At 40.9% G+C, this 16391-nt stretch overlaps 1 protein-coding gene across 7 annotated transcripts in view; it reads left to right on the top strand.

Moving 5' to 3' along the window:
* The window catches only part of adgrb1a (adhesion G protein-coupled receptor B1a), a 212046-nt gene that overhangs the window by 124572 nt on the left and 71083 nt on the right, over positions 1–16391 (top strand). For all 7 annotated transcript variants that reach the window (XM_079561288.1, XM_079561290.1, XM_079561291.1 and 4 more), the window contains 5 exons: positions 132–238; positions 774–968; positions 3332–3400; positions 6458–6566; positions 10022–10165. In XM_079561288.1, the coding sequence (XP_079417414.1) occupies positions 132–238; positions 774–968; positions 3332–3400; positions 6458–6566; positions 10022–10165 (624 nt within the window). The remainder of the gene's footprint in view (positions 1–131; positions 239–773; positions 969–3331; positions 3401–6457; positions 6567–10021; positions 10166–16391) is intronic.

Raw genomic sequence — 16391 nt, 5'->3', positions numbered from 1 at the left:
ATCAATTGTATGACTGACAATGTCCAGATGGATTTGCACTCATCTCAATTTGTTTGATCTGTCTGTAGTAACCAAAATGCTGACATTGCAAAGTAAACTCAAAGCCCTGTAACGTGTTTCTCTTCGAACAGGCCTAATATTGCGGCGCTGTTTGCTCGATGATGAGGGCATCGCCTTCTGGGAGAACCCCACCTACATGAAGTGTGTCTCCAACGACTACCGCAGCATTCAGACCTCTGTAAGTTTGTCGTTTCCAGTTTCTTTTCTGTTATAACCCCACATTTTGTAACACTCTGCCGTGTTAGGTACAGTAAAGACTTCTCCACCATGTACCACATCACACAATACTTGACTTTCCACAACTTCTCCACAACAGGTCATAAAAGGGTCTGACATGGATCTAAATGCTCTTTCTCGGTCACATGGTCTTTGGGCAAGACTTAATCCGCCTTGTTTCTCAGTGAAAAGCGGGGATTGAGTGGAAATGATGCTCCATTTTGGCTCGTTGTTACATAAAACTGTTTTATTACAAGAAATGAAATCCAGCACTACAATTATTCAGTGATGTACAACGGAGAAGAGGCTTTGCAACTGAATTATGCTTAATTATCCGTGTTTAAACCCTCCAGTGGTATATCCTGCTGCTTGTGTAGTTGCATTTTTTACATTCAACTCGCTAAATTAAACGCTAAGGGCACGAATCTTCCGAAAACCAACATGAAACACTGCTTCTGCTTCTTCTTTAAATGAATTATCCGTTTGTTCTTGTTAAGACGCGGGAGCACTTGTCCAAGGCGCAGAGGGGGCTCGTGGGAGACGGCGTGTCGGAGGTGATGACCAAACTCAGGGTGACCTCCAGCGATGGGACGAGCTACAGCGGAGACCTCCTGGCCACCTTAGACGTGCTGAAGAACATGACGGAGATCTTCAGGAGGGCCTACTACAGCCCCAGCGGAGCGGACATGCGGGTCAGTACGGCGACGATTGCGGACGCTTACGGATGGATTGAGCGGCCTTTAGCGCAGATTGTGAAATGCAGTTAGTCTGTTTTCTTTTCCCCATTGTCTGTGCTGCTTCATTGTACGCTCCGAAAGCTGTTCAGGACAGAGGGATATTTCAAAAGAAGTCAAAGGAGAGCGAAAAATAGGGAAATGAAGCCTTGAATACTGTGTTCTCTGTTGGCGCTGTCCATGGTGCTGAAAGGATATATTGTTGTTCAGCAGCTCAACAGTATCAGGCATGGGCTGTAAATTCAAATTGGAAAAGTAGCTAGTGGACTATGAGATTGGACTGGGACGGGCATGTATTTACTCGACTTTTATCTAAACTATCTTGTCGGGTGAATTTATGTCTGCTTTGTTTTCCTTCTGTCCCTGTACATTGGTTTGGCGGCAGAGAAAGTGAATAGCAAATTCCCTACTTGTGAAGTTTTTTCTTTTAATGAATTCAGGATATGTGCTTTGTTAGTTTGTTAGTGTGTAAGTTTGTTAGGTCGCCCGTTAGTCTGATGTTTGTTTGCCTGATGGTCAGTTTGACAACAGCGAAATAAATAGACAAGTATGTTAAGTATAAGTCCAGTCAGGTGAGGCTACAGGATTTTCTTGATTTTATGCTGATGTTCTGCCACAAAACTTGCAGCTTTTTCCAGTGGGCCCAGTCCTTTTTGTGGTGAAATGTTGGAATTAAGTCAATAAAATCCAGTTGCTTCAATTAATCCGTTTTGTAGTATATGTCAGTAAGTCCTAGTCGTCGGAAGGTAGTAGCTCTGAGTCCTTTTGTGCTTTAATGTTTTCTCTCAATATTTTTTGCTATTTGAAAAGGTCTAAATCACATAAAGTATGTATATATTCTAAGAACAAAGAGATCCTTGTTTCTGGCAGATGACATTATGCACTTTTGTTATCCCCAAATGTAAAACTTTTCTTGAGACATTGCGTTGTTTTTGTCATTACTGATTTTAGTCCAATTCATTATGTTATTTTGCTGGATTTTTTTTGGAGAGCATCGAAAACTGAAAACTTTATTAAATAAGCAATCAGAAAAATGTTCCATTTGCTCTGATATGTAAAAAAAATAGTGATAACAACATTTACATGGGGAGTAAAAAACATTATAAAATGTGGCAGAAAATTCCATTTGGTCGTTCCAATCAAAAATGTCAATGAAGCCCTTGTCATAATGTTTCATGGAGTTACCATAGCGACGACCAGAACACCCCATTTACTCTAATGGAAAAGGATTGCACAGTTTTACCAAATGACAAGGGCAAATGGGAACATGTTTTTTTGTCATTGCTTAAATCATTTTTCCAAAAATATATAGTTTTTACTCGATGAAAATCCCACAACAGTGGAAATCTAAACATACTGAACTGGACTATTTCATTTTAGTGGAAATTGTAGTAATCACATTGTAAATACTGATGGAAACGGATGACACACCTATCATTCAGCTTTATTTCATTGTTATGATTAACCTTAACACTGTCCTATCACTAACCAAGCATAGAGACACTACAGGCAAAACTCAGTTATTTCAGTTTTCAAGTTTTGGGCCACATTGGTCTCAGAACGTATAAGCTTTCACCTGGAGACAAAAAATATGTTTTGAATATTGCGCTGATTCAATGTTTCCCTATAGAAAATGTATCCCCATATAAAGGACAAAGCAATTTCAAGGGCCTTTTTCTCAAAACATTTTTTCTATCATTGTGGCGACACAATCTCCACGTCAGTAGCACCAACAGACTTCAAGTTTTCCAGCCTTGGACTGAACAATATTTAGAAGATTTTTTTCAGAGGGACTTTTTATTATGTAATTCCTAGCCTGATTTATTGAGTTTTGAAGGTCAAAAAATAAGATTAACAATAAATAAACCTTTTTTTTTTTTTTTTACACATTTTTCCACTAAAACAGCTTATTTTAAAACTAAACAAGATATCCAAAATCCCCTCTGAAAAAGTCTTGGTAACTCATTTGTCAATAAAATAAAACCATACATTTTAATGCAGCTCAATCCGTTAATTAGATTTTGTCGCCGAAAAAAACAAAACACCTTGTTTTTATATGAAAATATAAAATGACAGAACACTTGCAATGTATTTTTTTCTCACATTTGTGCCAGTAATCTACAACAAAAGTTTCAAATTGATATCTGTAAGTTTAAATGTTTTCTCTATTCACCTGCAGTGTCTGGCCCTAGGAAACATTCTTTGGAAATGGCTTTATCCCTTGTTACCGTTGTTATTACCGTGTTATACTGCGCTGTAAAGTGAAGTGTGCGAGTGAAGCCTTGCTCATTAAACTAAACTCTTCCTGTCTCGTCCCTCAGAACTTCGTGCAGTCCGTCAGCAACCTGCTTATGGAGGAAAACCGCGACAGATGGGAAGAAGCACAACTGGTGAGTGCACACCCGTCACCTCGCCTGCTTTGTTCGTCGTCTTTTACGGCGGCGATAATAACAGCCGTCGCGCGCGTAAGACGGTGAAAACTGGCGCAGACAAAGGCGCAGGTGGACCGCGGTCTCTCCTGGATGCCTTCAAACCTGACAGCGGAGCACTCCGAAATAGAACGTAATGAGTAACCGAGTCGAAGCGGACGCCCACTCGCCCATCTGCCGAGCGCTGCACTTGTTTATCGGTGAAAATATTTTTCCCCCCCTCCCCTCCGTACCGCGCATTTTTCCCTCCAAAGTGTCCTCAGCATACGGACGTACGATCAGCGCCGGAGGAAACAACTCACAGAGACGGAGAGAGTTTTTATTATTTTTAACCAGGGATTTATTTGTTAGTCAAAAACATTTCAACTTTTTACTATTACTATACTAATACTATTATTATTACTATTATTATTTAAAACTATTATTATTTAAAATTCTGTATAGTCCCTTTAATGGGGCATTAAAGGGACTATACAGAATTTAAAAATGTCAAAATTATGTATTTTCCTCCCCCTCTATGTTCAATCCATGTCCTAATGTGTAGAATGAGCTCAGACCTGTTCACCACAACTGCCTCTAAAATCCTGCGCTGTCACTCAAAAAGGTGTTAATTCGGGTCCGAAGTGCCGTCATGCACGAGCTTAATGTAGAAAGGGCAGTTACACGTATGACCTGAGGTGGCAGTAGTGTGAAAAAAATGGCTAACTTGCATCTAGCCCCTTTAAACAGCATTAGAAGTCATTAAATGAATTGTGCCATATCAAGGCATTAAAAAGCATTCATTTGGATTCAAACTTAATTTTTGCTGTTAAAGTTTATCGAAAATGCACATTTTCTAAAACATAAATATTTGCGGTTTGGGCTGAAATGAAGCACATCGTTTTGCATTAAGTTTTCTGTTTAGTCCAAGTCTCTTTCATCCGTTTGATCAAATGTTCGCAAATCTTAAAGGGACAATACGCAGTTTAAAAATGTTAAAATTGAGTCTTTTCATCCCCCTACATTTTCCAGCCATGTCCTAATGTGTAGAATGAGCTCAGACCTGTTCATCACAACTGCCTCTAAAATCCTGCACTGTCACTCACAACGGTGTTAATTCGGGTCCAAAGTGTCGTCATGCAGTTACGCGTAAGACCTGAGGTGGCAGTAGTGAGTAGACTTAGTTAGTAAAGTTAAGTAGTTAGTCCCTTTAAGAAATGAAATAAGCGCTGGTTTTTATTAACTTTTTTTGCATTTGTGGCATTAAAATATCAGGAATGGGATAAAATATCGGATCGGATCACAATCCTTTGTGCTGCAATACCAAGTATCAATACTTTATCGAGTATAGCTATATTTTCAATACTTGTGCTTGGAGGCATTTTGATCCTTAGTTTAGCTAAGTTTAGTTTATTTGTTTATTTGAGTGGTAAAAAATCTGCTCAAAAGGAGTGGGATGAAGAAAAGTGCTCACCCCCTGCACTCCTTTGTTTTCCAGTAACAGTGACACAGCATTAATCAATCTCTTCCATCAAACACACACTTTTTGCACATTTTAAAGGAACAGGCCACCATTTTTCCATACTGAGATATGTTCTTACTTGAGCTTAGTCGAGCTCATACATACCTTTCTGGTCGTTGTGCGTGTCCGTGGAAGAGCGTGGTAGCTTCCAACTTCACCCCCGTTTGGATCTATACAAATATGATGGGAGAGGCCAAATGCTAACAACATCTTTGATCGTTTTGCGTTATTGAGGGCACACAGTTCTTCCATACTGAGATATGTTCTTACCTGAGCTTAGGCGAGCTCATACATACCTGTCTGGTCTTTGTGCGTGTCCGTGGAAGAGCGCGGTAGCTTCCAACTTTGGAGCTATAGGAATGCATTGGGAGGGGCCAAATGCTAACAACATCTTTGATCGTTTTGCGTGACTGAGGGCACGCACAAAGACCGGACCGGTACGCATCAACTCGTCTAAGCTCAGGTAAGAACATATCTCAGTATGGAAAAACGGTGGCCTGTTCCTTTAAGGTAAACATATTATTATCAAAATTACTGACTGTGTCGCGATACGCATCGGATCACGCCCTGAGGATCGGGATACGTTTTGGATCGTAACAAAAGAGTATCATCCTAGCCCTAAAAAAGATAGTATTTGGGTATTAAAAATGACACTAAAAAGCAATACAGTTGACTTGCTTCTGCCTGTATAAACCTTGTATACAAAAAGAGGTCCACGACAAAGCTGTCCATCCTTGACGACAGACACCCCGCCTCCGGCCGTAAGCAGTGCTCACTCCTGCCTTATTTTCACTAACAGCACCTAAACACTGACCTGGCCCTTCCAACTTCCTCCTCCTGCTCGTGTACGCCACAATCTTAACCTGGGTATAGAGTTAAGGCGCTATCCCTACACAAAAGTGAAAAGTCCCACTCTTTCAATTCCTCCAAAACAGTGAACCACGGACTCTCTCAGCCCACAGATGGGACATTCCTCACCCACAGAGCTGTTTACATTACTGATTAAAGCATTGACCGCTACAGCATCAAGACCAGCCTCCAGTATAGATTTCTCTGCCTCATGTCTGTGGAGTTTAATGAGAGAGGGGGGGGTTGGAGAGAGAGAGCGAGAACGAGATGTATCTTTCTAATGCAAATCCACTCCGAGGATAAACTTAATCCATCCACAAACATGTTATAGGGAGACTTTGAAGAGGAGCAGTTGTTATTATTGCCATAAGGAGTCCACTCCGCCAAGAGTGTTAAGCTTCCAAACAACAAAGTGTCTCTGCAGCAACATTGTTTTACATTTGTTTCCATAAAGAGGTTTGCATAAAGAGCACAGTCTTTATGCAAATGGCGATTCACCATTTCGCCCAAAATATTTTCCTCACAAACCGTATCCGACTGCGTAGCTGATTTGAAAACACAGAAAGAACGCCTATGCAAAAAAAAAAATGAACTGTGTTTCAGTGGCAGTTGTTTAATGATGATTGAACCACCTTTATTTGACTTTTTTTTTACAATTGTTTCCTCAGCTCGGGCCGAACATCCGCGAGCTGTTCCGCTTGGTTGAGGATTTCGTGGATGTGATCGGTCTGAGGATGAAGGACTTCCAGGACATGTATGAGGTCACAGAAAACCTGGGTGAGTCAGTGCTCTGCTGTATAGACTGTGTTTTGGAGATATGCAAATGCCTTATCAAAGCTCTGTGGAGATGATATAACTACCTCATAACACTGAATTCCCCATGTATTGTACGTACGGTATGTACTTAATCGACCCTTCCGCTGCTTACATCATCAGTGACATCAGCTTGAAGCAGGAAGTGATCAAGAGAAATAACTGGCGATTATAAGCGTAACAACTTAAAAATGTGGTCGTGTTGTGGCTTAAGGTGCAAGAACAAGAGGAATGACAAGACGAAAAAATAAGGTTTATCTCATACTTCCAACAACAGTTAGACATTTGTTTATCTTCACTATGACAACAGCTACAATGGAAATTGATGGGAATCTAGCTTCCTGCCTCCAGCTAAGCCCGGAATATTTACAATTAAAGGGTCAATATGATTCAACAACAATTCTCTTCAAGCAGGATGATCGATATTGTTTGCCATGGTGACTGTGCAATTTTCAACACCTGTGCGCCGTGTCATCGCTGACTCTTGACTGTGGAATGTCGTTGGCTCTTTGAAGAAGAGGATTAGATGACTCTCGTAATGTCACACATGTAGAAATGTCCAGCTGTGTCGATTAACTGGACTTTGTGTGATAGATACAGACGGCGTCTGTGGAGTTGCCCATATATGGTCACGTTTGAAAACAGCTGAGGGGGAAACTTTCTCTAATAATTTAAAAAACTACTTTAACATATGCTGAGTTGTTGATATAGTTTTCTACTAAATAAAGATACAAAGACATGGAGAGGAGCAAAGTGGTTCAACAGCCCATAAATACATGAAAATGCTAACATGATGCTTCATGCGTTTGCTACGACTGCCGTTTTTTCACTTCTACTGAACAATCTGCTGTGAATAAACATCCATATGGACCCGATTTAGACTTGACTTTAGAAGATCTTTATTTATATAGCGCCTTTCACAGACATAGCCACAAAGCGCTTTACATGAGACAATTGTACATTCACTCCATCCTCGGTGGTGGTAAACTACGTTTGTAGCTTCAGTTTCCCCTGGGGGAGACTGTCAGAAGCGCTTTCGCGACAACACACGTCTGCGCCAACGGACCCTCTGACCACCACCATACATTCACTCACACACATCATTCATCCTGGCCTATTGTGCATGTTTTTAGTGGTAGGGGAAACCGGAGTACCCGGAGGAAACCTACGCAGACACGGGGAGAACATGCAAACTCCACACAGAAAGGCCCCGGTGGGAATCGAACCCAGGACCTTCTAGCTGTGAAGCTACCGTGCCGCCTATATGAACTTAAATATGAACTTACTGTGATAAGTAAGTTCATATTTCGCCAGAAAATAACATAAAAGAGTAAAAATATGTGTTTCCCAAAAGATTGTGTTTTTCCCCTCGATGCCGTCTGTATCTAGGTCCCTGGTTAAGTCAGCCGTACTTTATTGTCCCCACAGTGCAGTGATCACCAATAGGCGGACAGGCAACTCATTGCTCTCATCTGGCCCATAAACAGTCCCAACCAGGGCTCCAGAGTTCCATATTCACTTTCATGAAAAGTATATTGTGCGTTGCCTTTGGTCATAAAGAATGATGAACATGCTTGGTTTATGTTTATTAAATATTTATTAACCTCTTAACCCCCGCCTCAACCGAGCGCATTTTCTCCAGGTCGGTTTTATCTTCTTACAGCCTCTAGGCTGCCTCATTTGAAAGCTAAGGCCTACAAAACTGCGTTGTCGCCACGTTTATGTCACAGGGTCTCTTTTTTGTTTTTGTCATGTTTTTGTTGCTTTTCCATCTCCTTTTTTTGTAATGCTTTTTTGTCGCTTGTTTATTGCGTTGTTGTTGCTTTTCCGGCACGTTCATGTCACTCTTTTAGCGTATTTTTTGTCACTTTTTTTGTTGCGCTTTCACTCTTGTTTTTGTCTCGTTTTTGTCGCTATTTTGACACTTTGTTCAAGAAGCTTTTAGATTTGGGTAACGTCAAGCTGGAGAAAATGTGCTCGGTACAGGTGGGGGTTAAGAGGTTAATATGAAGGTACAAGCAAATGGGCTCCATTGTCTATATAAACAAATGTATTTAGTTTGATTTCATGAGAGCTGCTGGTCTCTATGTGATGTAAAACGCGTGGGTCACATAGAAAACCTGGGGGAACAAGATTTACAACCTTCATTGTGTATTCACATCTGTTTATGCATTTTTAAAATGAATTTAATGTTGGCTGAGAACTGCAGAAGTGTCAGTAGAGTGCGGTGAAGTGGCGTTTCATCAGCTGTTCTCCTGCTAGTTCATTACCACTAAAAATGTAAGGCAATCTGTTTTCTCAGTTTTTAGCAACGCTTTCAGTTGTTTTAGTAATATTTTTCGTGAAAAAGAAAATGTAAAACCGCCTCAAACTCGTCCTCTGCATTTACCCCATCCTTCCATAGCTTTAGTTAGGAATGATGTTGATCTTCCTGGATTGCACTGGTCACTGTGGGTCGATCAGTATGTCAAAATGGTGGTTGCACATTCCGACTTGACCCCAAAATATACAGAATGTTTGTTGCAGTTCTCTCCATTCAATCTAAGTACGGCTGCACCGACACCAGAATCGGGTATCGGGCCGACACCACATGCTTGTTCTCGTACTCATTCATCTGGTCCCTATACCAGAAACCGATACCACTAGACGTGCAGCCAGCGCTCCTACGGGACGCACTTCTCCGCTGAGGAGAGAAAATGGCAACAAACTGGAGAATTCTTCAGTGAAAATACAATATTCCACATAGAGCTGACTTTATTACAGACTGCACTCCCTAAATCAGAGTCTGGATTTAACCAGAGCTGAATGTTGTTAGTGCTGCAGCGTGGAGTCTGCAGTGTTTCCAAGAGACATGCTAATGTTGCTAACTAGCCGCTAACTCGGGGCTAGCAGTTCTGGCGATGTCCAGGGGCTTATTCATCTGAAAAACTAACCCAGCGACTAAAAAGTACTCTGAAAATCCAAAATAAAGAGACACAGCATATCCATATTGAGCGAAAGACCATAGCTGCAGTAATAAGTAACCATCTCAATACTTTTGTTAGATAAAAATAGATAAACGATTAAAGCACAGGCATTGAGAAGCTTATGGACATGTCTGTCTATGATGGACAGTGCAATAAAAATTTAAAATAATAATGAATGAAAAAAAAAGAAAGAAAAATCTGATATAACTTCTCTTAAGACTGTAGCCTACTTGCTCAAGGAAATGTATATGAGTAAATTAACTCATTACTAACCAATCTGCTGTGAAAAAGTCAGTCTATAAACCGTCTACTCACCTAAAAAAGTATGTTTAAGAAAAGGCCTTGTACTCGTATCGGTATTCGGTATCGACAAGTACTTATCGGTGGTATCGGTGCATCCCTAAATCTAAGTGCTTTTGTGCTCATGAAATGCTTTGACTTGTGTTTTTTCAGTGTTGAGCGTCCACAAGCGGCCCGTGTCCGGTCACGCGGACGTGAGCTTCCCCATGAAGGGCTGGAGAGGGATGGTGGACTGGGCTCGTAACTCTGAAGATCGCGTCACTGTCCCCAAGAACATCCTCATCACCGGGAAACCTGGTAAGAAGAACAGCACTGGATTACCTGGGTAACTTGAACTTAGTGGGAAAAGACGATAGTGAAGTGCAGAGCGTTTTGGGAGGGAGAAGCCTCTGCGGGTAAAAGACAAAGCCACACTTTGTTTCCCCGCTGCAGTTCATATAAACAACCCCACCTGTTATAAATAGCGAGGACGATTTCTCAAAGCTGATATGCAAAATAATTGTTGCTGATGGTTTTTTTATGGAAGACTTCTTGTTGAGTGGAAAACAATGAAAGGAGATTTACAAAAATAATTCCATGCCGTTATTTGACAGTGATTTGAAAATCCCGTGCAGAAACTGTTTCTCTTGTTTTAAAATACTGACTGGCCATTTGCAGCAGCTGTTGAGACCTAATGTTCATGAATGTTTCCTCATTTTTTGGTCAACATTTTAATGCGAAGCCATTCACAAATAGACAAACATTAGAACGTCTGCCAAAACCTGAACCGGGAACTCCAAATTGACAAAGTTCTTCATTGTTTTCTAAATGATGATGATAATTGTTTAGTATTCACTTTTTCCACCCGATTTTAGAATGATCTGCAGCTGCCAAATTAATGGTAAAAAACAAATACATTTTCCTGGAAATACGTTTTCCTTCGTGTTGCCAACTTTTATTTCCATTACACAGATCTATAGAGTTGAAGTGTCATAGTCGCCTGCAGCACTGAACTGTGTTGTTGTGACGGAGATCACATGACACTGTTGACCAATCGGGACACGCACTTGTTTCCCACACTCACAAACAGAGGCCTGTCTTTGCTGATCTGGGGTCAGTTTTTGAAGCCGGAGAGAGGACACAGATGCACCGCTCTTTGACAGACTCGTGTAGTGTGTCCGCTCTTACGATTCTCACTCGTTATGTGTGAGAATCGTAAGAGCGGACACAAAAAGGTGACGTTAACACAAGAAAAAAAGTGTCCAAAAAGTGACTAAACACAACAAAAAAGTGACAAAACAGTGACAAAAACACAACAAAAAAGTGACAAAAACACAACAAAAAAGTGACAAAAAATAATGCGAGAAAAAATTGACAAAAAAAATGAAAAAGTGACAAAAACACAACAAAAAAGTGTGATAAACTATGATATGATAAAGTGGCAAAAATGTGAATAAAATGTGATGAAAACACACAAAAAAGTGACAAAAAAGTGACACAAAAAGTGACAAAAACACAACATAAAAGTGACAAAAATCTATGATAAAATGACAAAAAGGTGATTAAATAGTGACAAAAACACAACAAAAAAGTGACAAAAACACAACAAAAAAGTGACAAAAAGTGACAAAAAACTATGAAAAAGTAGCAAAAATGCGATAAAAAAGGGACAAAAAACTATGAAAAAGTGACAAAAGCACAACATAAAAGTGACAAAAATCTAGGATAAAATGACAAAAATGTGAATAAAAAGTGACAAAAGTGCAACAAAATATTGACAAAAACACAACCAAAAAGTGACAAAAACTGACAAAAACACAACAAAAAGTGACAAAAAACTATGAAAAAGTAGCAAAAATGTGATTAAAAAAGGGACAAAAAAGGGACAAAATCCGATAAAAGAAGTGACAAAATGGCTCGAAAACGCAAAAAAAAACTAAAACAAGAGTGACAAAAAAGCAATGAAAAAGTGACAAAAATCCGATGACGACACTGCCACAACATGAGGAAAAAGATACATTTAGATCAGTTTTGCTGGTCATAGCTTTCAAATGAGACATTAGACTCGCCTCTGGGCTGTAAGCTTTTAGATTTGAGTCATGCCGAAGTGGAGAAAATGCACTTGTTTAAGGTGTGTGTGTGTGTGGGGAGAATCAATGCAACAATAGTTCACTATAAGAGTTTTGAGAGTCTTGCCTGTCGTCTCCCCTCAGTAACTGGAACTGAAGATCTCACCCTCCTACGTCTCCTTGCCCTGAACAAGTTCTTCTTCCCGTGTAAACACAGCCACAAAGGACTGCCTCACACAACTTAATTCATCGGCGTTTGTAAGACTGGCTCAGTGTCAAAATCCCAAATGGAGGAAGTTATTTTCAGCTCCAGTCACTGTTACGAGACCAGATGCTCGACGCGAGGGCTGAGCAAAAACTTTGTCAGCCCGCCTGGCCTGGATGACTGAGAGTTTACATAAGAGTTCAAACAAACAGCCAAGCTTTTATTTAGCTAGAAATCATATAACGGACGTCTTAACTTCACTTTCAGTCCTACACCTCTCAGGGTATTGTTTTCAAACGCCATCTGTTTCCCACCGTTCGCCTCTGCGTCAGATCTTTGTGTCTAATTTTATGTTAATGGACTTTGGTGCTTTGGAGTATTTTGGGCAGAGTTGAAGTGTTTTTATGCTAATGATACGTCACAATTCAAGCCTCTCATTGTGATGTTTGCGTTCAGCGCTCGCCGTAATTTCAGCTTCGACACTCGTCGCGTCTCATTTGCCTAAAAGTCGTGAGCCGGATCCGGGGCGCGCAGCTGGGCTCTGTGCGTTTGGGCAGGTAGAAAGTGTTTTTGTTTAGAGCCGCGCGAATGCTAATGCGGCTGCCACTCTTCATCCGGAGACTACAGGAGCCTATCAGGGACAATTACAGGCACTTTGGTCCCAGCTGGAAATAGCTCTCCACTTTGACGGCAGAGCAGTCTGTGGTAATGACCAGGACGACACCCATTTAAAAGGGCTTCTTGGGCCATGTTGTAAATTTGTCCATAATTGTAGAAGTAAATCAAAAGAAAAATGTGCCGAGGCAAAAGCATGCAAACTCCATATAGAACGGCCCCACCTTGACACTTAAACCCATTAGAAGAAGAAGAAGAAGAAGAAGAAGAAGAAGAAGAAGAAGAAGAAGAAGAAGAAGAAGAAGAAGAAGAAGAAGAAGAAGAAGAAGAAGAAGAAGAAGAAGAAGAAGAAGAAGAAGAAGAAGAAGGTTGTTCAGTCTTCTCAATTCTAAAGGGATTTATCTATAACTAATTAGGTATTAAGCTTTGAACCTAAAAGGAATAGGCAAAATGTTCATTCAAAAATTATAAAATATATCCAAAATCCCCTCAGAAACATTATTTGTGTCGACAACAATAAAATGGAAAATTTAAATCTGGCTCCATTATTTCAATTTCAAAATACAGGCAATTGTGACACCTTTTTTATATGAAATACATTAAATGAGAGAAAATGAGAGCATTTTCTCCAGGTCAGCTTTACCCAAATCCTGTAGGCCAGTGTAACGCCTCATTTGAAAGCTAAGACCTACAAAACTAAATTGATCTTTATCCTCACATCAGATTTTTTTTTCATCACTTTTTTTGTTGGGCAGTCATCTCATTTTTGTCAAATTTTTGTGACTTTTTTGTCACTTTTTCATCAAATTATTCACATTTTTTTTGACAAATTCTTATCACTTTTTCGTCCATTTTTTCTCAATTTTTCGTCAAATTTTTCTCACTTTTTTGTACATTTTTTGTCACTTTTTCATCAATGTTTTCTCTCTTTTTTCTCATTTGCATCCTTGTTTTCGTCTCAGTTTTGTCGCTATTTTCACACCTTTTTTCCAGAAGCTTTTGGACTGGGGTAAAGCCAAACTGGAGAAAATGTGCTCGGTTCAGGTGGGAGTTAAGGGGTTAATATTGCCTGCAGTTCACAAACTATCCACCAGGGGGTGCTGCAGCGCCCTCAGCACCCTGGGTTCCCCTTGTAAATGTACTGCTGTTCTGAAATAAGGTTTTTAAAGATTGCAGTTTTTTTTTAGGCATTTCAGCTATTTCACTTATGTAGCATCTACTGTGACATTGTTCAGTCTTCTCAATTCTAAAGGGATTTATCTAATTCCTAGCCTGAATTATTAGGTATTAAGCTTTGAACCTAAAAGGAAAAGGCAAAATGTTCGACCAATCAACTTGCTTATTCAAAAATTATAAAATATATCCAAAATCCCCTCAGAAACATTATTTGTGTCGACAACAATAAAATGGGAAATTTAAATCTGGCTCCATTACTTATAGAGGCAATTGTGACACTTTTTTTATACGAAATACATTAAATGAAAATAAAAGCAGTGTCTCTATCGTCGTTCTGAGAGTGTGTTGTTTTTTTATTTAACCCCAGCGGTCGGGGGGGAGTGTAGGGCAGAGCTGATGTGGCCTGACAGACCAAACCCAGGGTCAAAGTGACTGCCCTTTATCCAGGCAGGGCAGGGGGTTTTGGCTTCTCGGTGAATCAAAAAACATGAGCACCTGCGAGGGTTCAGCAGCGGAGGAGCAGCAAACCTCTAAAGCTCCTTGAACTGTCAGGCGGGAGGGGAAGCTTCGCCCACACTTTGTACAAACTATACAAGTCGGGAGAAGGAGGATGTTGTTCATGTTTTAGGTCATGACTTCCATATCATTTCCTGTCAACACTTACTTCATGTCCATATGTCATCGTGAAGTAAAGAAATGTAAATGAATGAAGGTGTTGATAAAAAAGTGCAGTTCCTCCTCTACCTGCATTTAGTGCTTAAACATGATCACAGGTGACAAAGAGCCGAGCAGGAGTGAATTTTTCATGGTGTTTCCTCGTCTGCCGTGCGTGTTTGTGTCGGAGGTAATGGAGTAGATTAGAGCAGATGTGCCACGATGAGTTTTCCACTTCGTTTCATTTAAAGGTACAGTAATGGTGGTATCCAAAAGTCGCCATGACGACAGCTGAACTTGAGTTGCCCCCAGCCGCACATGAGGCCGCAGGCACCAGTCCTGCATTTGAGGGAGTTTTGAACTTTTGTGTTTATTTATATTGGGGGAGGGCATTCGGGGGTAAATATTTCATAAATATATATTGGGTTTGCTGATAACGATAACAATGATGTTTATTTATCCACAGCACAAAAACATTTGACCTTTTGCCTAATGGAAAAGTTGTTTATGTTTAGAGTTGCCAGATCCTGTTGCTAAAATCGTCTTAGAAATGAACATAACCGGGCCCTCTCTCTCTCCCTTCGAAAATCCTGGCGCCTTTCCACAATCAGGCGCGAGTGCTGCCTCCACTAGTTAAAGTTCAGTGACTGCAAGGGTCTTAGCTTTCAAATGAGGAATAGCATGTTCATCTGCAGTCTAAGTAAATCCTGCATAACATTACTTTTAAGTAACAGTACAAACACGTGACCAAAAGTAAAAGTGTCTGATGAAAAATGACGCATCCTCTTTCAGATGTACTTTAAAGGCACACTGCGTAACATTTTGGACTATACTGTTGCCATCGATACAAAATGACAAAAAAGGACACATGTTCCAGCAATGTCCTAATGTGTAGAATGAGCTCAGACCTGTTCACCACAACTGCCTCTAAAATCCTGCACTGTCATTCAAAAAGTGGGTCAGAAGTGCCGTCATGCAGGAGCTTAATATAGAAACTGCAGTTGCGCATAAGACCTGAGGTGGCAGTAGCGAGTAAAAAAATGTCAACTTCCATCTAGGCCCTTTCAGTAAAATGTAACATTTTTCAACACAAACTCTGAAAACTATTAAACAAGTTAAAACTTCACAAAATATAGTTATTGTATAAAAATGATGTTTCTTTTCTACTATTTTCAACTACTTTTCTGCAGCTTTACGACAAAGTGGTCACTGCACTTTAATCCTATTCAAACATGTAGTGAAGAAAAGATCCATCCATCCATCCATCCATTTTCTTCCGCTTTATCCGGGGCTGGGTCGCGGGGGCAGCAGTTTCAGCAGAGATGCCCAAACTTCCCGGTCCACACACACTTCCTCCAGCTGTTCTGGGGGGACCCCGAGCCTTCCACGAGGCCTTGTCCCACTAGGACATGCCTGGAACACCTCCCGCGGGAGGCGACCAGGAGGCATCCGGAACAGATGCCCGAGCCACCTCAGCTGGCTCCTTTCGACGTGGAGGAGCAGTGACTCTACTCCGAGCTCCTCCCGGGTAACTGAGCTCCTCACCCGATCTCGAAGGGTGCGCCCAGCCACCCTGCGAAGGAAACTCATTTTGGCCGCCTGTATTCGCGATCTTGTCCTTTCGGTCATTACCCAAATCTCATGACCATAGGTGAGGGTGGGAACGTAGATCGATCGGTAAATCGAGAGCTTTGCCCCGACTCAACTCCCTCTTCACCACGACAGACCGATACAGCGACCGCATTACTGCTGATGCCGCACCGATCCGTCTGTCGATCTCACGCTCCAGCCGTCCCTCACTCGTGAACAAGACCCCGAGATACTT

This window comes from Gobius niger (assembly GCF_951799975.1).
Source record: "Gobius niger genome assembly, chromosome: 8".
In the NCBI taxonomy this organism is placed as follows: domain Eukaryota; kingdom Metazoa; phylum Chordata; class Actinopteri; order Gobiiformes; family Gobiidae; genus Gobius; species Gobius niger.
This window is presented reverse-complemented; position numbering and strand designations above follow the sequence as displayed.